The sequence below is a fragment of the Taudactylus pleione genome, unplaced genomic scaffold (genome assembly GCF_031769625.1).
Source record: "Taudactylus pleione unplaced genomic scaffold, aTauple2 ptg001186l, whole genome shotgun sequence".
Lineage (NCBI taxonomy): Eukaryota > Metazoa > Chordata > Amphibia > Anura > Myobatrachidae > Taudactylus > Taudactylus pleione.
In genome coordinates, this window is record NW_028285587.1 from 669,727 (window position 1) to 695,949 (window position 26,223).

At 47.7% G+C, this 26,223-nt stretch overlaps 3 protein-coding genes across 3 annotated transcripts in view; 2 read left to right on the forward strand and 1 right to left on the reverse strand.

The window, feature by feature from the left end:
• The window catches only part of LOC148451072 (uncharacterized), a 29,682-nt gene extending 10,907 nt beyond the window's left edge, over positions 1 to 18,775 (forward strand). The window contains exons 2-7 of the mRNA XM_088462324.1: positions 2,137 to 2,289; positions 12,938 to 13,129; positions 14,772 to 14,850; positions 14,970 to 15,067; positions 15,228 to 15,768; positions 18,702 to 18,775. Of these exons, the coding sequence (XP_088318450.1) occupies positions 2,212 to 2,289; positions 12,938 to 13,129; positions 14,772 to 14,850; positions 14,970 to 15,067; positions 15,228 to 15,768; positions 18,702 to 18,748 (1,035 nt within the window). The 5' untranslated portion in view covers positions 2,137 to 2,211 and the 3' untranslated portion in view covers positions 18,749 to 18,775. The remainder of the gene's footprint in view (positions 1 to 2,136; positions 2,290 to 12,937; positions 13,130 to 14,771; positions 14,851 to 14,969; positions 15,068 to 15,227; positions 15,769 to 18,701) is intronic.
• The window catches only part of LOC148451068 (uncharacterized), a 260,573-nt gene that overhangs the window by 181,336 nt on the left and 53,014 nt on the right, over positions 1 to 26,223 (forward strand). Inside the window, exon 9 of the mRNA XM_088462325.1 lies at positions 25,845 to 25,855. Within this exon, the coding sequence (XP_088318451.1) occupies positions 25,845 to 25,855 (11 nt within the window). The remainder of the gene's footprint in view (positions 1 to 25,844; positions 25,856 to 26,223) is intronic.
• LOC148451070 (uncharacterized) overlaps positions 1 to 26,223 on the reverse strand; it is a 78,868-nt gene that overhangs the window by 19,281 nt on the left and 33,364 nt on the right. The window lies entirely within an intron of this gene.

Sequence of the window (26,223 nt, forward strand, 5' to 3'; positions counted from 1 at the left end):
TTGTAAGGTTCCCAAATCATAAATTGTGCTCATCCTTGCTTTGGCCAATTGGCTAGTTAAATCTCTTCGCCAATGTCCTTTCACCCATTACAAGCCCAAAAAGCATTTAATAGCAGAGGTAGAGCAATTATTATGTTGTTTAAAATGACTAGAAAGAGCATGAGATCCCAGGGCTTTTTTATGTCTCTCCTAAACGCACTTTATTGCCACCAGCCACGGTAAATCTCCTGGTGATGGCATTGGTGCAACAATTAATCCTCTGGTTGCCAGAGAGAGCCCACAGAGACTAACAGGTGATCGGATTGACTCAGCTGAAAAAGTCTTACATTTCTGCAAGTCAAGAATTGCAAATATAAAGTTACGTCTAATATCAAAAGAAACACGCAAGCAGCTGCAAGACCGATTTTCCCAGGCAAAAACCGTACCTGGTACAAGAGGATTTCATCACTTCTCCCCTATATCTGAAGTCTCCATAGGAACAAAGTGACTCAGGTCAGATAAAAACTTCTGTTCCATTTTCCATTACTCAGATCAGAACAATCCAACACCAGTCATTATGTCACAGATCTGTACAGATTCATACATAGCATGTGTTTACGATAATCGTTGTGTTTTTTGGATAAGATGAGGAGGAATGTGATGTTGAAGTTAAGTTCATGCACACCTATGGCCCTCCGCGATCATTTCACTGGCCTCTACAGAAGAAAGAAGACATCTGTTATGTTCCTATGTGCTCTATAATTTCCTCTGTCAGTCCTCCTATCATGAAGGGTACTGGGAGGATGTATTACTTCCCTGAAAAGGAAGTTGATTATGTACAATGGCAGTACAGTCTCATCTTCAGTTAGACATCAGGCATCTCGGATCAAAAATAAGTAAGATTAATAAGCTGATGTATATAAAACGGCTTTTAGTGTGTGTGCTCGCTCCCGTTTTTGCACCTATTCAATTCCAAACTCGCAAAATCAGAATTTGAGTGAAAATTCTTCCTGTGAAAAGTGTAGGTAAAAATGGGGATATCAGCCTGTGCCCCAAAAATTGCAAAACTAACGTAGGATAACAGTATAGAAATGTATTAGAGGTCATATTAAATAGACTTGGGATACTTAAATTCAGTCAAATGGCTGTTATTTGCATTTGAAAAAATACAACAAAATGATAAAAAGCTATTTTTTTCAGCAAAATAAGTGCTCTCATTACATTTATAATACATAAAAATGGGTATAAATATATATTTACGTGATTTTAGGGGAATTAAAAAAAAAAGTGCAAAAAGACTACTCCTACCTGCAAGACTAAAAACACTTGTTTCACTCATAAAAGCACCCAAATATACCTGCCCCATACCTTGAATCCAAAATTCCATCACTTTTCTCTTTACCATCCCAAAAAAAAGACTTTACTGCTGATAAATTATTGTGGCTAATTAAATAGGGGTTTTTCACTGTAAAATAGCAGTTTATTGCATGAAAATGTGTAATCGCGGGCTAATTGAATACCCCCCTATGTGTAATGGGAAACATGCACATATATACTGTATATAGAAATATACAAATTAAAATAAAATACTCCCCTGATGTGCAAATATATACCTAATGGTAATTTTTGTTTTTAAAGAGAGATTTTTAATTAAACATTAAAATACTCATACAGGCAATCAAAATCCCATTATTTTAGCAAAGGAATGTATAATGACTCTCAGAGTCGGGCAAGGTTGATAAAACATTCTTTTCTGGAATCTCCATATTCTGATTGACAAAGGGCCAAAATTTCAAAGTGATATGTGGATTAGGCACTGAGATAGGAATCTTTTTCCACATACACCTCACATTAAAAAAATTGCTCAGAAATACCACTCCTGATGCATTGTTTTTAACTTTGTCCCCCCTATATCTCAAAAACTATGAGGGCTAGAGAAGAAAAAATGTACATGGGTTAGTTGCTATGTGGTAGTATCAAGTGTACAAAGTTTCAGGAAAATATGAGTCGGTGGGTGTCATAATAATTTTTTTTTGGGTGATTTGACATGGAATGACACTGGGGGGAAAGGGGAGACTTACTGGTCACTCAGTGTTACATGTCTGTGTTACATGTGTTCTCTGTGATGTCTGTTATATTTATTCTATTTACTCCTAGACAGCCCTGCTCTGAGGAACCAGAGTCTTTATTATTATTTATTACACATTCTATATTCTCTCTGATTCACTGAGGATGGACAAGGACGGGAGTCACAGGACTGAGAGGATCTTACATCTTATCCTGGAGATCATTTACGAGCTGACTGGAGAGGTGAGAGGATCTGGGGGTGTCACAGTGACATCACTTATATCTATAGTAATAATACAGGGACATGAATGGGGAGTTGAGAGGATCTGGGAGTGTCACAGTGACATCACTTATATCTATAGTAATAATACAGGGACATGAATGGGGAGGTGAGAGGATCTGGGAGTGTCACAGTGACATCACTTATATCTATAGTAATAATACAGGGACATGACTGGGGAGGTGAGAGGATCTGGGGGTGTCACAGTGACATCACTTATATCTATAGTAATAATACAGGGACATGAATGGGGAGTTGAGAGGATCTGGGAGTGTCACAGTGACATCACTTATATCTATAGTAATAATACAGGGACATGAATGGGGAGGTGAGAGGATCTGGGAGTGTCACAGTGACATCACTTATATCTATAGTAATAATACAGGGACATGACTGGGGAGGTGAGAGGATCTGGGAGTGTCACAGTGACATCACTTATATCTATAGTAATAATACAGGGACATGACTGGGGAGGTGAGGGGATCTGGGAGTGTCACAGTGACATCACTTATATCTATAGTAATAATACAGGGACATGACTGGGGAGGTGAGAGGGTCTGGGAGTGTCACAGTGACATCACTTATATCTATAGTAATAATATAGGGACATGACTGGGGAGGTGAGGGGATCTGGGAGTTTCACAGTGACATCACTTATATCTATAGTAATAATACAGGGACATGACTGGGGAGGTGAGAGGATCTGGGAGTGTCACAGTGACATCACTTATATCTTTAGTAATAATACAGGGATGTGACTGGGGAGGTGAGGGGATCTGGGAGTATCACAGTGACATCACTTATATCTATAGTAATAATACAGGGACATGACTGGGGAGGTGAGGGGATCTGCGAGTGTCACAGTGACATCACTTATATCTATAGTAATAATACAGGGACATGACTGGGAGGTGAAGGGATTTGGGAGTGTCACAGTGACATCACTTATATCTATAGTAATAATACAGGGACATGGCTGGGGAGGTGAGGGGATCTGGGAGTGTCACAGTGACATCACTTATATCTATAGTAATAATACAGAGACGTGACTTTGGAAGTGAGGGGATCTGGGAGTGTCACAGTGACATCACTTCTAGCTATAGTAATAACCGAGCAGCAGGTAGCCAGTCTCAGTCCCACAGTCCTCACTGGAGTTGGGATTTAGTACATTGTATGTTCTTTTCTTTTTGTCACTGACACAAATATGTCAGATCTGCATACTATACTCTTTATCAGGGGTTGGTTTTCTTGTGGACCCGGGGTGGATACAGGAGGGGACAGAGAATCAGAACTGTAGAAAAACTAGGGTTGTTTAATGAACGGAATGGTAGACATGAAGGAACCAAGCCCAGGACAAAAGTGAAGATGGGTCAGAGTCAAATAAAAAGTCCAGCAGCAAATAATAAAATCCGGAATGAAGGTAACAGGAGTAGAGCGATAATGTTTAGGTATGTCCAGAAGAAAACAAACAGTAGACAGGGGTCTATGTGGTAACAAGGTAGTCTGGCTGGTGAGTGGGAATACAGCAGTAGTGGGAGGGGGAGTTGCTGGTAAGTGCTGGGATTCCTGAGGCTACCTGAAACTGGCAGGAAACTAGGCAGAACACCGAAGTCAGCAGCGTAGAGGAGCTCAGATAAATGTGAACAGACTGGGCTGATACACGTTGCACTGGCAAAGTAAGGGAGCTGTGAACTCCCCTAAATCCCCAACAGCAGAGCGTGATTGGCCGGACAGAACAGCTGACCTTTAGGGGATTGGTTCCCTAGGTCACATGGGCCAATGCAAGATGGCGGTGCCTATAGAACCGCAGCGTACAAACGCTGCGCAACACTCCCATGCTGGCATGGCCTACCAACAAGGAACCACCAGATGCACCCCGTGCCAGTCTCCATACTCCAGCACCGCCACCGGAAGGGCCACACCAGAGTGCCCTAACGGCAAAGACAGCAAACTTACCGGTAAGGAACCCCTTGTCTTGACAAGATTTTCCTATATATTGGAGATTCTTACAAGACTTGATATTGTGAAATAGTCTTCTTGTATATATAGTTTTTTTAAATTGAGTTTATTTATAAAACTTTTTCCATAACAGGAAGAAAAAAACAATACAAGAAGAAAAATCCCCCCACCCTAGTAAATGGTTGAGTCTCCCATATCCAAAATGCTTGGGACCAGGGGTATTTTGGATATCGGAATATTCCGTATTTTGGAATATTTGCATACCATATTGAAATGTCTTAGGAATAGGGCCCAAATCTAAACACAGAATGCATTTATGATTTATATACACCCTATACACACAGCCTGAAGGTAATTTTATACAATTTTTTCAATAATTTTGTGGATCAAACTAAGTTTGTGTATATACATGAAATTTATTTATGTTTCATATACACCTTATACACACAGCCTATAGGTAATTTTATACTTTATTTCTAATACTAGTGTGCGCCTTAAACAAAGTTTGTGTACATTGAACCATCAAAAATCAAAGGTTTCACTATCTTAGTCATCCTAAAAATATTCTGTATTTTGGAATATTTGGATATGGGAGACTCAATCTATATATACACATATATATATATATATATATATTAGGGGTGTGCACCGGCCACTTTTCGTGTTTTGTGTTTTGGATCTGGATCTTTCTTCGTGTTTTGGATCTGGATTGGTTTTGCCAAAACCACCCTTCCGTGTTTTGGGTTCTGGGTTTTGTGTTTTGGATCTGTATTTTTTTGAAAAAAAGCATAAAAACAGCTAAAATCACAGAATTTGTAGGTTTTTCTGCTCCTATGCTATTATTAACCTCAATAACCTTAATTTCCACTCATTTCCAGTCTATTCTGAACACCTCACACCTCACAATAGTGTTTTTATGTCCAAAAGGTTGCACCGAGGTAGCTGGATGACTATGCTAAGCGACACGAGTGGGCGGCACAAACACGTGACCCATCTAGGAGTGACACTGCAGTGGCAGACAGGATGGCAGTTAGAAAAACTAGGCCCCAAACTGTACATAATGCAAAGAAAAAAAGAGGTGCAAGATGGAATTGTCCTTGGGCCCTCCCACCCACCCTTATGTTGTATAAACAGGACATGCACACTTTAACAAATCAATCATTTCAGCGCCAGGGTCTGCCACACAACTGTGGCTGAAATGATTGGTTCGTTTGGGCCCCCACAAAACAAGCTGGCAATTAATGTGTCCCTGCACAAACTGGCTCTACGGAGGCAAGATGTCATCCTCATCCTCCTCATCCACCGATTCCTCACCCTCTTCAGTGTGTACATCCTCATCCTCACAAAGTATTAACTCGTCCCCACTTGAATCCACCACCACAGGTCCCTCTGTACGTTCTGGAGGCTGGTCTCCCTGGAAGAGCTGATAATTCATTTTGATGAACATCATCTTCTCCACATTCTGTGGAAGCAACCTCCTACGCCTTTCGCTGACAAGGTTCCCGGCTGCACTAAACACTCTTTCGGAGTACACACTGGAGGGGGGGCAACTCAGGTAAAATAGAGCCAGTTTGTACAGGGGCCTCCAAATTGCCTCTTTTTCCTGCCAGTACAGGTATGGACTGTCTGACATGCCTACTTGGATGCTGTCACCGATGTAATCCTCCACCATTCTGTCAATGGTGACAGTATCATATGCAGTGACAGTAGACATGTCAGAAATTGTTGCCAGGTCCTTCAGTCCGGACCAGATGTCCAAACTTGGTCCTGCCTGCCCTGCATCACCGCCAGCGGGTTGCTTAGGATACCTAAGTTTTTTCCTGGCAGCCCCAGTTGCGGGAGAAAATGAAGAAGGAGCCGTTGACGTGTCACGTTCCGCTTCAGCTGACAGTGTGTTCACCAGCAGGTCTTTGCACCTCTGCAGGCTTGTGTCGGCCGGAAAGAGAGACACCACATAGGCTTTAAACCTAGGATCGAGCACGGTGGCCAAAATGTAGTGGTCTGATTTCAACAGATTGACCACCCTGGAATCCTGGCAAAGCGAATGAAGGGCTTCATCCACAAGTCCCACATGCCGAGCGGAATCGCTCCGTCTTAGCTCCTCCTTCACTTTCTCCAGCTGCTTCTGCAAAAGCCTGATGAGGGGAATGACCTGACTCAAGCTGGCAGTGTCTGAACTGACTTCACGTGTGGCAAGTTCGAAGGGCTGAAGAACCTTGCACAACACGGAAATCATTCTCCACTGCGCTTGAGTCAGGTGCATACCCCCTCCTTTGCCTATGTCATAGGTGGATGTATAGGCTTGTATGGCCTTTTGCTGCTCCTCCATCCTCTGAAGCATATAGAGGGTTGAGTTCCACCGCGTCACAACCTCTTGCTTCAGGTGATGGCGGGGCAGGTTCAAGAGTGTTTGCTGGCGCTCCAGTCTTCGGCACGCAGTCGCTGAATGGCGAAAGTGGCCAGAAATTTTTCGGGCCACCCAAAGCGTCTCCTGCACGCCCCTGTCGCTTTTCAGAAAATTCTGCACCACCAAGTTTATTGTGTGAGCAAAACATGGGACGTGCTGGAATTTGCCCAGATGTAATGCCCGCACAATATTGGTGGCGTTGTCAGATATCACAAATCCCCAGGAGAGTCTAAGTGGGGTAAGCCACTGGGCGATGATTTCCCTCAGTTTCTCTAAGAGGTTGTCGGCGGTGTGCCTCTTACTGAAACCGGTGATACACAGCGTAGCCTGCCTTGTAACGAGCTGGCGTTTCTGAGATGCTGCTACTGGTGACGCTGCTGCTGTTGCTGTGTAAGGTGATACATCTACCCAGTGGGCTGTCACAGTCATATAGTCCTTAGTCTGCCCTGTTCCACTTGTCCACATGTCCGTGGTTAAGTGGACATTGTGTACAACGGCATTTTTCAGGACACTGAGGACACTTTTTCTGACGTTTCTGTACAGTCTCGGTATCGCCTGCCTAGTGAAGTGGAATCTAGACGGGATTTGGAACCGGGGACACACTACCTCCATCAATTGTCTAAATCCCACTGCACTAATGGCGGATACCGGACGCACGTCTAACACCAACATAGCAGTCAAGGCCTCAGTTATACGTTTTGCTTCAGGATGACTGCTGTCGTACTTCATCCTCCTCGCTAAGGACTGTTGGAGGGTCAATTGTTTAGTAAAAGTAGTGGTGTTCCTACTTCCTCTCTGGGATGATGAACGACTCCCAGCAGCAGCAGCAGCAACAGCAGCAGCGGCAGCAGTAGGCGTAGCAATGCAGGATCCTCCGGAGGAATCCCGGATAGGAGAGTCAGTCATGCCAGTGATATGGCCTGCAGGACTACTTCCGATCCTGACTAAGGAGGAAATTGACGAGGAGGGAGTTGACGGTGTGGTTTGCAGGCGCTTGGATACAACAGGACAACGGGATTTAGGTGTCCCTGGACTGCTTACGGTCTGAGCCAAAGTTTCTGAACTTGACAGTAACTTTTTATGAACGCGCTGCAGGTGCCGTATAAGGGAGGATGTTCCTAGGTGGTTGACGTCCCTACCCCTACTTATTTCACCTTTACATATGGTACATATGGCAAGACAGTTGTTGTCCGGATTTGGATAGAAATATTGCCAGACCAAAGAGGTGGAATGTTTGGTCTTCTGCCCAGGCATGACCGTGATGGGCTTTTTCATCCCACGGACAACAACTGTCTCCCCCGGAGCCTGATTTAAACAAACCACATCACCATCAGAATCCTCCTCGCCAACTTCTTCCTCAGCGCCAGCTACACCAGTATCCTCATCCTGTTGTACTTCAACAGTGACATCTTCAATTTGCATATCAGCAAGTGGACTGTGGGTGCTCCTTTCAGCACTTGCAGGGGGCGTGCAAATGGTGGAAAGAGCCACCTCTTCCCGTCCAGTGCTGGGAAGGTCAGGCATCGCAACCACCACCACACTTGGACTCTCCTTGGGGATTTGTGATATCTTCTTAGAAAGCACAGTTCTTCGCTGTGCTTTTGCCAGCTTAACTCTTTTGATTTTTTTAGTGGGAGGAGTGCTTCCATCGTCATGTGAAGCTGAACCACTAGTCATGAACATACTAGGGATCGACCTTAGCCGTTCCTTGCCACTCCGTGTCGTAAATGGCATATTGGCAAGTTTACGTTTCTCTTCAGCTGATTTAAATGTCTTTTTCAAGGTCATTTTCCTGAACTTTGCCATTTGGGATTGTATGTGCCCTCTACTATGACATTGGGCATCGGCCTTGGCAGACGACGTTGATGGCATGTTATCGTCTATGTCATGACTAGTGGCAGCAGCTTCAGCACTAGGAGGAAGTGGTTCTTGATCTTTCTCTATTTTATTTTTATCGGAGAAAGTTTGGTCCTCCATTTATGTTATATCGATTTGATATATACGTGCGGCTAAACACAGAAAATAATTTTTTTTTTGGTTTGGACTGGAGTGTACTTTGTGGGTTACAGCACCCTTTAACGGTCAAGCCAGCCGGCCCTTTACTTATGACACAGGCGCACTCTTGGCACTACTTTGTTGATGCACGTGCGGCTACTGCGCACACAATTCACAAACACAGAAAATAATTTTTTTTTGGTTTGGACTGGAGTGTACTTTGGGGGTTACAGCACCCTTTAACGGTCAAGCCAGCCGGCCCTTTACTTATGACACAGGCGCACGCTTGGCACTACTTTGTTGATGCACGTGCGGCTACTGCGCACACAATTCACAAACACAGAAAATAATTTTTTTTTGGTTTGGACTGGAGTGTACTTTCGGGGGTTACAGCACCCTTAACGGTCAAGCCAGCCGGCCCTTTACTTATGACACAGGCGCACGCTTGGCACTACTTTGTTGATGCACGTGCGGCTACTGCGCACACAATTCACAAACACAGAAAATAATTTTTTTTTGGTTTGGACTGGAGTGTACTTTCGGGGGTTACAGCACCCTTTAACGGTCAAGCCAGCCGGCCCTTTACTTATGACACAGGCGCACGCTTGGCACTACTTTGTTGATGCACGTGCGGCTACTGCGCACACAATTCACAAACACAGAAAATAATTTTTTTTTAGGTTTGGACTGGAGTGTACTTTCGGGGGTTACAGCACCCTTAACGGTCAAGCCAGCCGGCCCTTTACTTATGACACAGGCGCACGCTTGGCACTACTTTGTTGATGCACGTGCGGCTACTGCGCACACAATTCACAAACACAGAAAATAATTTTTTTTTTGGTTTGGACTGGAGTGTACTTTCGGGGGTTACAGCACCCTTAACGGTCAAGCCAGCCGGCCCTTTACTTATGACACAGGCGCACGCTTGGCACTACTTTGTTGATGCACGTGCGGCTACTGCGCACACAATTCACAAACACAGAAAATAATTTTTTTTTGGTTTGGACTGGAGTGTACTTTCAGGGGTTATAGCACCCTTTAACGGTCAAGCCAGCCGGCCCTTTACTTATGACACAGGCGCACGCTTGGCACTACTTTGTTGATGCACGTGCGGCTACTGCGCACACAATTCACAAACACAGAAAATAATTTTTTTTTGGTTTGGACTGGAGTGTACTTTCGGGGGTTACAGCACCCTTTAACGGTCAAGCCAGCCGGCCCTTTACTTATGACACAGGCGCACTCTTGGCACTACTTTGTTGATGCACGTGCGGCTACTGCGCACACAATTCACAAACACAGAAAATATTTTTTTTTTAGGTTTGGACTGGAGTGTACTTTCGGGGGTTACAGCACCCTTAACGGTCAAGCCAGCCGGCCCTTTACTTATGACACAGGCGCACGCTTGGCACTACTTTGTTGATGCACGTGCGGCTACTGCGCACACAATTCACAAACACAGAAAATAATTTTTTTTGGGTTTGGACTGGAGTGTACTTTCGGAGGTTACAGCACCCTTTAACGGTCAAGCCAGCCGGCCCTTTACTTATGACACAGGCGCACGCTTGGCACTACTTTGTTGATGCACGTGCGGCTACTGCGCACACAATTCACAAACACAGAAAATAATTTTTTTTTAGGTTTGGACTGGAGTGTACTTTCGGGGGTTACAGCACCCTTAACGGTCAAGCCAGCCGGCCCTTTACTTATGACACAGGCGCACGCTTGGCACTACTTTGTTGATGCACGTGCGGCTACTGCGCACACAATTCACAAACACAGAAAATAATTTTTTTGGGGGTTTGGACTGGAGTGTACTTTCGGGGGTTACAGCACCCTTAACGGTCAAGCCAGCCGGCCCTTTACTTATGACACAGGCGCACGTTTGGCACTACTTTGTTGATGCACGTGCGGCTACTGCGCACACAATTCACAAACACAGAAAATAATTTTTTTTTTGGTTTGGACTGGAGTGTACTTTCGGGGGTTACAGCACCCTTAACGGTCAAGCCAGCCGGCCCTTTACTTATGACACAGGCGCACGTTTGGCACTACTTTGTTGATGCACGTGCGGCTACTGCGCACACAATTCACAAACACAGAAAATAATTTTTGTTTTGGTTTGGACTGGAGTGTACTTTCGGGGGTTACAGCACCCTTAACGATCAAGCCAGCCGGCCCTTTACTTATGACACAGGCGCACGCTTGGCACTACTTTGTTGATGCACGTGCGGCTACTGCGCACACAATTCACAAACACAGAAAATAATTTTTTTTTTGGTTTGGACTGGAGTGTACTTTCGGGGGTTACAGCACCCTTAACGGTCAAGCCAGCCGGCCCTTTACTTATGACACAGGCGCACGCTTGGCACTACTTTGTTGATGCACGTGCGGCTACTGCGCACACAATTCACAAACACAGAAAATAATTTTTTTTTGGTTTGGACTGGAGTGTACTTTCGGGGGTTACAGCACCCTTTAACGGTCAAGCCAGCCGGCCCTTTACTTATGACACAGGCGCACGCTTGGCACTACTTTGTTGATGCACGTGCGGCTACTGCGCACACAATTCACAAACACAGAAAATATATTATTTTTTTAGCACTTGGGGGGAGCACCCCTGATGGACAGAGCACCCCCTGGACAACACTACAGCACCCCTTTAGGACTGGGACACTGCACAGGACTTTGGAGTGGACACAGCCCCTATGGAGAACTGACTGCACAACACAGTCCAGCCAGCCCCTATGGACTTTGAAGTAGTGGACACAGCCCCTATTAACAACAGCAGCACAGCACAACACAGCCAGCCCCTATGGACTTTGAAGTAGTGGACAACAGCAGCACTACACTACACTACACTACACAGCACTAACTCCCACCCTCCCTCTTCACTGTCCACAGCCGAGTGAGAAAATGGCGCCGACGCGGGTACCTTATATAGGATCCAAAACCCGCGAGACTCGGAAGGCGGGATGATGACGTTTTGCCTCGATGTCAGATCCGAGTCAGGCGGGAAAAGTCGAGCCTGACTCGGATCGGACTCGGATCGGGGGGGCTCGGGGGGGTTCGGATTTCAGAAATCCGAACCCGCTCACCCCTAATATATATATATATATCAGCCAAAAATCATAATATTCAGCCATTAACATATTGGGCCAAATGTAATAGGGTGAGAGTTTAGAAAATGTGAGAGTTTAGCAGTAAACTCTCACATTGGTTGAGTTTTATCTTCAAAATGGGAAAACATCTGAATGAGATTTTAAATCGTGAGAGTTTTTTAAGTCTAAATAAACATGCAAGTTCACTCTGTTACTTTGTTTTTGGACTCTATTACATTGGCAAAGTTTAAAAAGTGTCAGAGAAACTCTCACTTTCTAAACTCTCATCCTATTACATTTGGCCCATGGACTCATTAATACAAGTATGTCATATCCAATATATAATAAATAAAACAAAATTTATATCTGCATGAAATAATTCTCAGCCGTTCAAAACAGCAGAAAAATCACAAGGAAAGACTCCATACATTATTGTGCCGTCCCGCTGGGTGCCAACCCATCAGCGTCTGATATCTCACTCCCACCAGCAATGTAATGGGAAGAAGCAATACATGGGCCCCAAATACAATCATATTTGAGATTACAATTCTGACTAGTATATAGAAATCGTTCATGCCCCACTACATTTATCAGCCCACACCACTCAGCAAAGGTAGGGCCCCTAGATGCCATCCAAGTACGGGCAATACAAACTTGGCCAGAGTCAATGCATTAATTACGTATTGGCCCGTTAAACGATGAACCCTGTTCAAGAGACCCAAACCAAAAATACGCATTTCAGGGAATATAAGGGGAATAGCACCTCCCGTGTTGGTGACACAGTTGGTGACTTGGGACCAAAACACCCGGACAGCAGAACACTCTCAGAGGAGATGCCAAAATGAGCACTGTGGAGTAGAACATTTAGGACACCTACCAGATGCACCAGACCCAAATCTACTCAGTAATAAGGGGGTAAGATACACCCTGTGTAATAAAAAGAACTTAATCTGTTGAAATCGCACTGCAGAGGTGGCAGACAGAGGGCTTTTCAGCATTAAAGACCACTCTTCATCCTCTAATGGACCCAAATCATCCACCCATTTAAGTCTAAGCAGTAGTCTACTTGTATATTATGCAAATGAGTGAACAGCCCCATTTAGGTGAGGTTTAATTGACCTTTTCATTGTTGTCTCCCCCAATATTCAGGATTACACAGTAGTGAAGAAGACATCCGGTGAGTGTGAGACACCCAGCAGCCGTCCCCATGTCTCAGGAGGACTGAGCAGGACTCAGAGCCCCATCACGGTGCCTCCATCTCACTCACTAATACATGAGAGATACAATGACCAGAAGATCGTGGAACTCACCAACAAGATCATTCAGCTGCTGACTGGAGAGGTGACTGCTGGGAATGGGACATTATACAGTAACACCAGGGGATGTGTCTGGATGATGACTGGAGAGGTGACTGCTGGGAATGGGACATTATACAGTAACACCAGGGGATGTGTCTGGGTGATGACTGGAGAGGTGACTGCTGGGAATGGGACATTATACAGTAACACCAGGGGATGTGTCTGGGTGATGACCGGAGAGGTAACTGCTGGGAATGGGACATTATACAGTAACACCAGGGGATGTGTCTGGGTGATGACTGTAGAGGTGACTGCTGGAAAAGGGATATTATACAGTAACACCAGGGGATGTGTCTGGGTGATGACCGGAGAAGTGACTGCGGGGAATGGGACATTATACAGTAACACCAGGGGATGTGTCTGGGTGATGACTGGAGAGGTGACTGCTGGGAATGGGACATTATACAGTAACACCAGGGGATGTGTCTGGGTGATGACTGGAGAGGTGACCACTGGGAATGGGGCATTATACAGTAACACTAGGGGATGTGTCTAGGTGATGACTGGAGAGGTGACCGCTGGGAATGGGACATTATACAGTAACACCAGGAGATGTGTCTAGGTGATGACTGGAGAGGTGACTGCTGGGAATGGGACATTATACAGTAACACCAGGGGATGTGTCTGGGTGATGACTGGAGAGGTGACTGCTGGTAATGGGACATTATACAGTAACACCAGGGGATGTGTCTGGGTGATGACTGGAGATGGGACTGCTGGGAATGGTACATTATACAGTGACACCAGGGGATGTGTCTGGGTGATGGCTAGAGAGGTGACTGCTGGGAATGGGACATTATACAGTAACACAAGGGAATGTGTCTGGGTGATGACTGGAGATGGGACTGCTGGGAATGGTACATTATACAGTGACACCAGGGGATGTGTCTGGGTGATGGCTGGAGAGGTGACTGCGGGGAATGGGACATTATTCAGTAACACCAGGGGATGTGTCTGGGTGATGACTGGAGAGGTGACTGCCGGGAATGGGACATTGTACGGTAACACCGGGGGATGTGTCTGGGTGATGACTGGAGAGGTGACTGCTGGGAATGGGACATTATACGGTAACACCGGGGGATGTGTCTGGGTGCTGACTGGAGAGGTGACTGCTGGGAATGGGACATTATACAGTAACACCAGGGGATGTGTCTGGGTGATGACTGGAGAGGTGACCACTGGGAATGGGGCATTATACAGTAACACCAGGGGATGTGTCTGGGTGATGACTGGAGAGGTGACTGCTGGGAATGGGACAGTACACAGTAACACCAGGGGATGTATATGGGTGATGACTGGAGAGGTCACTGCTGGGAATGGGACATTATACAGTAACACCAGGGGATGTGTCTGGGTGATGACTGGAGAGGTGACCACTGGGAATGGGGCATTATACAGTAACACCAGGGGATGTGTCTGGGTGATGACTGGAGAGGTGACTGCTGGGAATGAGACAGTATACAGTAACACCAGGGGATGTGTCTGGGTGATGACTGGAGAGGTGACTGCTGGGAATGGGACATTATACAGTAACACCAGGGGATGTGTCTGGGTGATGACTGTATCATTGTGTGTGTCAGGTTCGTATAAGGTATTAGGATGTCACTGTCTATGTCTCCATGCAGGAGGGAGAGTATATAGAGGAACACAGGGGTCTGTACAAGGACGTGATGATGGAGAATCACCGGCCCCTCACATTACTAGGTAAGAGGAGACTGTAATTTATTGTACAGGGGAGAGCAGGTATGGGGGCGCCCTATATACACACATCACCTGATAATCACATATATACAATGTACTCAGTCCCTGTGTGTCTTCTACAGATGGACCCAGTAACAAAAATACCCCAGAGAGATGTCCCCGTCCTCTTTATTCACAGGATTGTACAGAGGAGAATCACAGGATCCCACAGGAGCATCAGGTAGATGGGATTTAGGGTCTCACCACTATACCACAGTGATTGTCACTATATGATCTGTAGAGAAGCTGTGTGTGTCTAATATACTGATATTCTTTTGTTTTATTTCATGTAATTTAATCAGACTTTCTTCAATAATTTTTTTGTGTTGTGGGTTATTTAGGATGAAGGTCTGGCATTTATAAAGGTTGAAGTTTTACAGGGAGAAGACACATATGTGACTCATATAAAGGCAGAAGATGTAGAGAGAGAAGAAGAGACGTATGTGACTGATAATAAGGGAGAAGATATGGAGGATGAAGAAGAGACGTATGTGACTGATATGAAGGCAGAAGATATAGAGGGAGAAGAAGAGACGTATGTGACTGATATGAAGGCAGAAGATATAGAGGGAGAAGAAGAGATGTATGTGACTGATATGAAGGCAGAAGATACAGAGGGAGAAGAAGAGACGTATGTGACTGATATAAAGGCAGAAGATACAGAGGGAGAAGAAGAGACGTATGTGAATGATAATAAGGCAGAAGATATAGAGGGAGAAGAAGAGACGTATGTGACTGATATGAAGGCAGAAGATACAGAGGGAGAAGAAGAGACGTATGTGAATGATAATAAGGCAGAAGATATAGAGGGAGAAGAAGAGACATATGTGAGGGGTGATCAGCAGTATAAGGAGGAGGAAATCCCTACAGATATCAGCACAGGTGAGTAATAAACACTTATTACAGAAAATAGTCACATATTCTCCTTACTCAGTCACTACAACAATCTCTTATCCTACACCCTCTTCTTTCAGTACAGCCTAAAGAGTTAAATGTATCTGCCAAGTGGGGGAGTCAGGACCTATCAGCTACTATTATACTCCTGCTCTCCCCCTCACATCATGTTACTGTGTGTTACCAGCCCAGAGATCTGACCAGTCTCCTTCCCACACTCTGGTGTATCTCATACATCAGGAGCCATCAGCCCCTATTATACTCCTGCTCTCCTCCCTCACATCATGTCACTGTTACCAGCCCAGAGATCTGACCAGTTTCTTTCCCACACTCTCTGGTATATTTCACATCAGGAGCCATCAGCCCCTATTATACCCCTGCTCTCCCCATTACATCATGTTACTGTGTGTTACCAGCCCAGAGATCTGAGCAGTCTCCTTCCCACACTCTCTGGTGTATCTCATACATCAGGAGCCATCAGCCCCTATTATACTCCTGCTCTCCCCCTCACATCATGTCACTGTTACCAGCCCAGAGATCTGACCAGTCTCTTTCCCACACTCTCTGTGTATCTCATACATCAGGAGCCATCAGCCCCTATTATACTCCTGCTCTCCCCCTCACATCATGTCACTGTTACCAGCCCAGAGATCTGACCAGTCTCTTTCCCACACTCTCTGGTATATCTCACATCAGGAGCCATCAGCCCCTATTATACTCCTGCTCTCACCATTACATCATGTCACTGTGTGTTACCAGCCCAGAGATCTGACCAGTCTCCTCCCCACACTCTCTGGTGTATCTCATACATCAGGAGCCATCAGCCCCTATTATACTCCTGCTCTCCTGCATTTAAGCATTTTTTAAATCAACACTGGTAGAACCATGTTAGGGTGTGAGGGCTTCCTAAATCTCTGGAAGGCTTGAACCCTTTCTTCCTTCTCCATTATGGGGCACAGGGAGGACGAAGGGTAGCACCTGTAGAGGAGAGTCTTGGCACTAAATAGTTAATTTTAATTACCCAGCAGTCCAGGGCTTCCTTCTATACCCCGCCCTCAGCCGACTGCCAGCCAGTATTCAGTTTGGTGACTGCAGGAGCAGGCATCATTTACTAGGTTGACTTTTTAAGTTGTCCCCCGTTCTTTAGTTTGTTTTATTTTTATTGGTTAGAGAGCAGGCAGTGAAAGGCTTCCTATGCACTCTCTCACTGCCGCTCTAGCAACCCCAGTGCCATGGTGGCAGCATCGGCAATTGGGTTAGAGACTATGCCGCTGGCTCCATAGTGTTTTGCACTCACCTTCCAGAGGCCACAGCTGGACACAAGGGGAGGCAGGTAAGAAGGATGGAGTTTGTTAGATAGATTTGCTCCCACTCTAACTCTGGAGGCTCCGACCTCAATGATAAAGGGTAACTCTGTATTTGGATGGAGAAGAGCTGGTGCTGAGATTAAGGCCTGTTTTAAGGCTTCACAGGCTTGGATTGCTTGTGGGAACCAATTGCAAGCCTCAGATCCTTTATTTTTGTCAAGGATGATGGGAGCAGCCAAAACAAATAATGCTGGAATAAACCACCTATAATAGTTAGCGAAACCCAAAAACCTCTGTATAGCTTTAAGGTTATTGGGCTGTTCCCAGTAGAGTATTGATTGAAGTTTTCCAGGGCCCATGGAGAACCCTTAAGCAGTGATGACATAGCCCAGGAGAGACCCTTCTTTGACCTCAAAGTCGCATTTTTCAAGTTTTGCATACAGGTGATATTCACAGAGTTTTATCAGAACTTGCTGGACATGACTGCGATGTTGTTCCAAGGACTGAGAATAAATCAAAATATTGTCTAAATAGGCGTCCACAAATCTCCCAGAGAATTCACATAACACATCTCTGATAAAATCTTGAAAGCAGGAGCGTTAGAGAGTCCAAAGGGCATCACCAGATATAGTGCTTAGAGTGAGTGTTAAATGCCGTCTTTGATGCGGATTAGGTTATATGCACCCCGCAAGTAGATTTTAGAGAAAATTGTAACTTCTCTGAGGTGGTCAAACAACACAGAAATTAATGGTAACGAGTGTTTTTAATTGTGATTTTGTTCAGACCCCTATAGACAATGCAGGGCCAGAGACTGCCATCCTTTTTTCCAACAAAGAAAAGCCTTGCACCCACCGGTGACTTGGAGGGTCGGATGAACCCCTTAATAAGGTTCTCCTGGTTGTACTTCTCCATAGCTTTAGTTTCTGAAATGGACAAGGCATACAGCCTACCTTTAGACAACCGAGTACCTGGCATCAACTCTATGGCAGAATCGTAATCCTGATGGGGAGGAAAGGTATCTGCCTTGTTTTTAGAGAAAACCTCCAGGAATTTGTGATATTGGGGAGGTAGTCCTTCTGGAACTTGTACACTTTGCGAGGTAGAGACAAACACCCATTAACATAATCGGTACCCCACTGCATAATCTCTCTAGTCTACCAATTGATCACAGGGTTGTGTACCCTCAGCCAAGGATGACAGAGAATCAGAGGAACCATAGGACACTGTACCAAATAGAAGCTCAAAGTCCCAGTGTGAAGAGCATCAATAGCTAAAGAACTGGGGGTGTCTGCAAAGAAATCTTGCCATCCAAAAGTGGGTTACCATCAAGGCCACAGATGGTAATGGCTGGAGTTATATCCAGAGTGAGAATACCAATAGCCTAAGCAAAACTGTCTTAAAAGGGAAAAATCTCAGTCCTCCTGGTTGAAAGACATCTGGGCAGGAATTAATACAGAGTTTTTGGAAGAGACAGTGCGTATACCTAAATTAATCCCTTCCATTTCATTTAGGCCTTGTCTTTTCCAGACTTTGTAGGACAATTTTGAACACTGAACTTTGCCACTACAATAGAGGTATAATCCTGTATCCGTCTCCTGTTTTTCTCTTCTGCAGAAATCTGGAATGCTCCAATCTGCATAGGTTCTACAGAATCCTCCTGAGTAGTAGATACAGAGGCACAAGACGACCATCTTTCCATCTTTCGTTCTCTAATTCGCCTGTCAATTTTAATTGCTAGCTGCATGAGACTGTCCAGGGACTCGGGAATCGGGTATTGGATTAGGAAGTCCTTAATTTCTTCTTCAGAGTCCGTAGGCTCCACAGGAAGACCTTGGGGTGTAGGTGATGGCTTGGACATCCGGGCACCATGCAGTTCATTTCTAACTCCCACGATGCACTGGGTCACTCTCCCTACACCCTGCGCCCGAGCCAGAGGCACCTTAGTTTTGTTTGGTGCCCGGCGGGAGGCTGCCTAGCAGCCCTTCAACTTTTGTTTTTTAGATTTTTTTCTACTAACTTGAGTGCACAGCGACAGACAGTGCGTTGGACGTCTGCACCGTCACTCCACCACCCCTCCGGGCCGCGACCCCAGTACTGATCTGGGGCTCTCGGTGGGCAACTGGAGTCTCGCTAGCACAGGCTCCCGTGCTGCCCAGACTGCGACCGGATCCAGGGGACAAAGGTAAGACGGGTCACCACTCGCGGTGAGCCGCGCATTGCAGCAGTCGATACCTCCGGTCTCGGGACAAACCGGAGGTCCTGGGGGTGAACGCAGGCTCCTTTAGACCATCAGGGACACCATTGGTGCGGGAACCAGCATCCCAGGGGTTAATCACTAGGCAGAGGAGGAAGCTCCCATGTTTAAGCGGCTCCTCAGCTCAGCACACCTTTCCTGCGAGGTCTGGCTTCACTGAGCTGCTCTCCTCTGGACACGCCCCCTCTGAGCTCTCCGGTGGCCATTTTCTTTCAGTGGCAAGTCGCAGCTCTCTCAGGATGTCCCCCTACATACCTCACCCCTGGTCAGCGTATGTAGCACTATAGCCTACCAGACAATGAGTTTGCGTAGTTGATTTTTAGCACCATTTTGCAGGTTATTTCTGCATCGTATGTGACTTGTGCTAGCGCTGTCTGTCTGGGTTTCTCTACACTGTCAGCATATTACTATACCTTTTCTTTCTCTCTAATGCCCTAACAGTACAAGGTGCTGTCAGGGTGTTTCTGATACCTCACATTTATTTATATATATATTTGTGTGGTTTGTCACATACTGTGTGTGTTGCGCTGTGCCATATTTAAGCTTGTGTTCCTGCAGCTTTCCTAAATCATCAGTCAGGAGCAGTATTTTGTTTACCTTCTGGTATCAGATTTACTCAGGGGTTACATTATACTCAGTGCCATATTGTGTGCTTTATTCTCTGCCACTTTGTCTGAAAGTGATGATAATGTGCCAATTCCTGCGCCCATACTGTTATCATGCAGGTCATGTGCTGGGGGAGATGGTACAGGATGGATTATGTGTGAAGTATTATATTCCACCAGGCCCTTCTAATGTCTCAGTCACCATGCAGGAGCCCCCTTGGGCTTCCTTTGTTCAGGTCAGGACATCCATTGTGGCCCGTTTGCAGTACCAGCTGTTTTCCCCCCTACGGGGTTCCCACAGCAATCTGTTATTCCCTTACAGGGATTGCCTCAACAGGTTATAGCCATGCATGTACCTCCACCATGAGTAGATACTCTTGCTACCTCAGTGCAGAGCCCTGGCGGCCACCTCTACTGCCTTCCAGGCCATGTTGCAGGGTGAAGAACCCCTTAAAGCTCCTTAACGTCATATGCCATCATCTCAGTCCACACTACGAACTGAGGTCCTGATTCAGACCCGCTCGTTTAAAGCGTATGCAAATCTGGCTCACACCCAGCAAGGCAGACGATCACAAGGCATAAGCACCCCTACTAAGTCTTGGCGTGCGATCACTTTGTGTATGCAGACGCCCACTTGTGCACGTCATCTCCAGGAAGTGTATGTAACCATCGGATGCGAACACAGCGCTTGTGGTTGACTATACACTACCACAAGCACTGCGAGCACTTCAGAGTGAAATCCCACCAAGTGACATGCACTATGACGCTGCCTTTTAATTATGCACGCCTCTGAAACGGCTGTGAAGTTCTCAAGCACGCCTCCACTCCCCCGTTAGTAGTGGCCTGCCCCTGTCACCACCTACAAACGGTCTCTCCTGTCACTCACTCTGCTGGGCTGTCTTAAGTGCAGCGAGTGTACGCTTCCTGATCGCTCGGATTGGTTCGCGCACTGCGATGCATGCGCATATTGCAAAACTTCGCTAGGTACGAGTGAACGCTTGCTAGCGAATGGGTCTGAATCAGGCCCTGAGTCTGAGATGTCATCGGATGACGGAGAAATTGTGGATGCCTCTGACTCTGGCTCCCCTCCGCAGGAGGTGGATACGAGGTCTAAGGTAAATATTCCTTCTCTCATATGAGCTGTCCGTTCTGTCCTAGTCATTGAGGAAGAACAACCAGCTCCTCGGTCCAGACATGCTCTGATCAAAGAAATAAAGGTTACTTCTGCAGAATTTCCTATATCAGATCAGCTAGTGGATCATATGGCGGTGGCATGGCAATCGCCTGGGAAGCGATACCAGCCTCAGAGACGCCTGGCCTACTGTTACCCTTTCCCAGAGGAACACTGTACTAAGTATGAATTACCTCCTGCGGTGGATTCTCATGTTACGCGCTTAATTAAGAGTGCTACACTACCTATGCCCTCCATTTCTTCTCTAAAAGATCCTACGGATAGGAAGGTGAAAGTGTGCCTGAAAGCTATTTACTCTTTCAGGAGCAGCTCCCCGGGGCTATCTCATGGGTTGCCAATGCTATGGAATCTTTGGCAGACTCCCTTGATGACTCTTTTACTACAGATGCTTCCAGAAATCAGGTGACGCTGGTGGGTAACCTCTGTGATGCAGCTGCATACTTAGGAGAAGCTGCTTTGGGTGGAAGTCTCTTCACTTCCAGAATCTCGGCTGTTGCTGTGTCAGCTTGCCGTTCCTTGTGGCTGCGCTCGTGGAGGGCAGACGCTGATTCTAAGAAGGGATTAGAATGCTTGCCTTATAATGGTGAAATCTTGTTCGGACCTGACTTGGACAAGATTGTTGACGCGCTAGCAGCTGCTAAGTCCGCTTTTCTGCCTTCAGCATCTACTGCTACAAGGCCACGGGCCTCATCCTTTTGGTCCTTTCAGCCCCAGGGAAAGCCTAAAGGACAAATTTTCCCCAGGCGGTGAGTCCCCAAAAAGACTGCCAAGCCCAAGAAGCAGGCCTGGAGTACAAGACATCCGGTTTCCAAGTCCGAGGATAAGCCCTCAGCCTGACAGGACAGACCTCCCCTTGGGGATCCCAGGGTGGGAGGCCGTCTTCTTCAGTTCGCTCAGTGCTGGTGTCAAACCACCACTGACACTTGGGTAAAAGAAGTGGTCTCTCAGGGATATGTCCTCTCATTTCGCAGAAGGCCTCCCCACCAATTTTTTTGCACAGGCTCTTCTTCAGACAAGGACAAGGTCTTGCTCCAAGCAGGGGTCATACTACCGGTCCCGTCATCTCAGAGGGGGGCAGGTTATTACTCTACTCTCTTGTTCAGAAGCCAAACTGATCCCATCGGCCTATCCTCAATCTCAAATCCCTGAACAAATACCTCAGGGTGCCTCGATTCAGAATGGAAACCCTATTTCTACTTCAGGGTCCATAGGGTATCCACAGGATACCTTGGGGTATAGGTGTGACGTCAGTCGCAGGGCACCAAAGAGTTAAGCTTTCAGCCTCCCAGGATGCACTAGGTCCCCCTCCTATACCCCGCCCCCGGGCCAAGGCACCTCAGTTTAGTTTGGTGCCCGGCCGGAGTCGGGTGCACCTGTTGGAGTGGGGGCTAGAAGAGCCCCTGAAGCTTATTCTTCATGCAGCTGTGGCTGCACAACTGGATGTACAGCATGGACAGTCAGTCCTGACGTCCATGCTGTCTTCCCTACACCCCGCCGGTACCAGAACGCCGGTACTGATCCGGGGATGCTGGTGGGCGTCTGGGGTCACAGCTAGCGGTGACCCCAGATGCTCCGGACCATGGCCGGATTCAAGGGGGACAGAGGTAAGCAGCGGGGTCCCGCGGTGGGTCCCCGCTGATCACATGGTCCTAAGTCCCCAGGCAGGGGGCTCCCTGGGGACTGGCTGCAGCGTGGAGCCAGGCGACCAACCTGCGCTTCCACTACCCCCTGGGACAGCGGACCGCAGCAGAGCGGTAGCGCTGCGGCGTCCCAGGGGTTAAATGCATGCCAGGGGAGCGCGCATTCCCTGTCTCACAGCCGGCGCCTCCCCCGCTGCACACAGCCCTCTCTGCATGCTGCCGACTGGTCCTGTGGCAGCGCTCCTCCCCCAGGCCAGCCTCCTCTCTGCTCCTCGGTGGCCATCTTCTCCAGAACGCATGGTGAACGCTGCTGGAAGCGCTGGACGGAAGCATCGTGGTCTGGGTCCCCCCGCATACCTCTCCTCCGCTGTGGTCAGGTCTGTGTATGCAGCGCTGTGTCCTACCAGGCCCTGTGTCTGTGTAGTTGAGTGATCAGCGCTGTTAGTGCAGGAATTGTTATTTCTCTGCATTGTATGTGACTGTGCTAGCGCTGCTGCCTGTAATCTTTTCTTCATCTAAACTGTCAGCTTTATTACTGTCCCTGTTCTTTCTGCTAAAGCCCTTGCGGTGCGGTGCTGCAGGGTGGTCTCTCGCCTATTTAATACTTAATTGGTGAGAGAGGTCACATACGTGGTGCCATCATGTCTGAAAGTGATTTTCCCCTCCGGCTACAGTGTACCACGTGCAAAGTACCGTTAGCGGAGGGGGAGGGTAGCGCGGAGGGCCTTTGCCGGCAGTGTTTGTCCATGGCGCGGCCTATTACGGTTACAGCACCGGTACAGGAGCCGCCCTGGGCTTGTTTCGCTCAGGCGTTAACAGCTTTAGTGGGCCAGTTAGCTCCGCAGCCCGCGTTTACTCCGATGGGTTTGTCCCAGCAGTCTGTGGTGTCGTCACCCATGCAGGGGTTCCCACAACAATTGGTGGTACCCCACAGTCTCCCTATTTCCCCGCTCCCGGGTTCTCAGGAGCCAGCGTGGGTTAACTCCCTGACGAGTTCTGTACAGCACTTGTCGGATGTGTTGCAAGGGGAGTCTGTGATGCGGTCTCATAAAAGGCCGGTGGCGTCTCTGTCCGCTCCTTATGAGGATGACGAAGGGACGTCTGATGATGGGGAGATTCTAGATCCTTACGATCAGGAACCTCTCCATACTAAGGACGCTGATGCTAAGTCCAAAGTATATATTCCTGGACTTATTCGGGCGGTCCGCACAGCCTTGGTGATTGAGGACGAAGTTCCCCCAGCGGCTAAATCTAAGTATGCCTTTTTCAAAGATGTGAAGGGCGATGCCACAGTCTTTCCTCTTTCGGGTCAGTTGGTGGACCATTTAGAGGAGGCGTGGAAACAACCTGGCAAAAGATACCAGCCGCAGAGACGCCTGGCGGTGGCTTATCCGTTCGCGGATAATTATTTTGCGAAGTGGGAATCCCCTCCACAGGTGGATTCTCACGTGACCCGTCTTGTCCGTAGTGCCACATTGCCGATGCCATCCATGTCCTCCCTTAAGGATGCTACGGACCGCAAGGTAGAAATCTGCCTGAAGTCCGCTTATTCCCTTGCAGGGGGGGCAGCACGGCCGGCTATGGCCATTTGCTGGGTTGCCAGAGCGATGGAGCGCTGGGCGGATTCATTAGAGGCTTCTTTTGAATCCGACTGTCCGGCCGATCAGGCGGAGTTGATTGGCAATCTCCGTGATTCGGCCACCTACATCAACGAGGCGGCTCTAGACATTAGTACTCTGGTGTCTAGAATTTCTTCAGCAGCGGTAGCTGCTCGTCGCACCTTGTGGCTGCGATCCTGGAAGGCGGACGCAGATTCCAAGAAAGGTCTGGAAGCGTTGCCGTTTACCGGAGAAGTTCTCTTCGGTCCGGATCTGGATAAGATTGTGGCCACGCTGGCGGCAGCCAAATCTGCCTGTCTCCCGTCGGCCGCTGCTCCTTCTGGTTCGGGACCATCGTCCTTTCGGTCATCTAGGGCCCAGGGCAGGCCCAAACCACAGTCGTTTCCTCGACAGGCTGGCCCTAAGAAATCGGTCAAGCCCCGGAAGCAGGCATGGAGTACCAGACGTCCGGCCCCCAAGCCAGATGACAAGCCTGCGGCCTGACGGTCCGGGCCTCCCTTTGGGGGATCCCAGGGTGGGAGGCCGCCTGCTACAGTTCGCCCAGTGTTGGTCGACCACTACGACAGACACTTGGGTTCTGGAGGTGGTTTCTCACGGATACGCCCTCTCCTTCCGGCACAGACCCCCGGCTCGCTTCTTCACCACGGGTCTCCCATCAGACCGGAACAAGGCTACGGAGCTGCGGAAGGTATTGCACACTATGCTCCAGGCTGGAGTTATAGTGGCGGTTCCATTCTCCCAGAGGGGCCAGGGTTTCTATTCAAATCTATTTTTGGTACAGAAACCCAATGGGTCATATCGTCCGATTCTCAACCTCAAAGCACTCAACAAGTCTTTGCGGGTCCCGAAGTTTCGGATGGAGACCCTACGGTCCATCATTCTGGCGCTGGAACCTGGGGACTACTTGGTGTCATTGGACATACAGGACGCTTACCTGCATGTCCCTATTCTTTGGCGCCATCAACAGTTCCTCAGGTTCGCAATCAGCAGCGACCACTTCCAGTTTCGGGCGTTACCTTTTGGCCTGGCAACAGCACCACGTGTTTTCACCAAGGTGATGGCGGTCATGGCGGCTTCTCTGCGGCTGCAGGGAGTCCGCATGTTGCCGTATTTGGACGACCTGTTATTGGTGGCAGGATCTCCAGAGCTCCTGTTACGCCACTTGGACCTGACCATTGCACTGCTGCAACGGCACGGCTGGCTAATCAACTGGCAGAAGTCCACTCTAATCCCGTCTCGGAGGATTCTGCATCTTGGAGCCTTATTGGACTCGGGACAGCAAAGGATCTTCGTGACGGAGGACAAGATCTCTGCTTTACAGTCAAGGGTGCGCAGTTGTCTGCACAGCCGCCGGGTGTCCTTACACTCGGCGATGAGGTTACTGGGCTCCATGGTGTCGGTGTTCGACATGGTGGAATACGCCCAGTTTCACTCCAGACCTCTGCAGCACCTGATCCTGTCCAAGTGGAACGGGCTGACTCAGTCTCTGAAGTCCCAGACGATTGTGCTCACCCAGGAGGTTCGCCTGTCCCTTACGTGGTGGTTACAGACGACCCACCTCAACAAGGGACGTCCGTTCTGGGTTCCAAATTGGGTCCTGTTGACAACGGACGCCAGTCTTCGGGGCTGGGGAGCAGTTTCGGGTCCACACTTGTTCCAGGGCAGGTGGACGCCGACAGAAGCGGAGCTTCCAATAAATATCTTGGAACTCCGTGCGGTCTTCAATGCTCTCCAGCAGGCACAGCGGTTTCTCCAGGGTCGCCCGGTGCAGGTCCAGTCGGACAACGCTACCACCGTGGCCTACATAAACAGGCAAGGAGGAACTC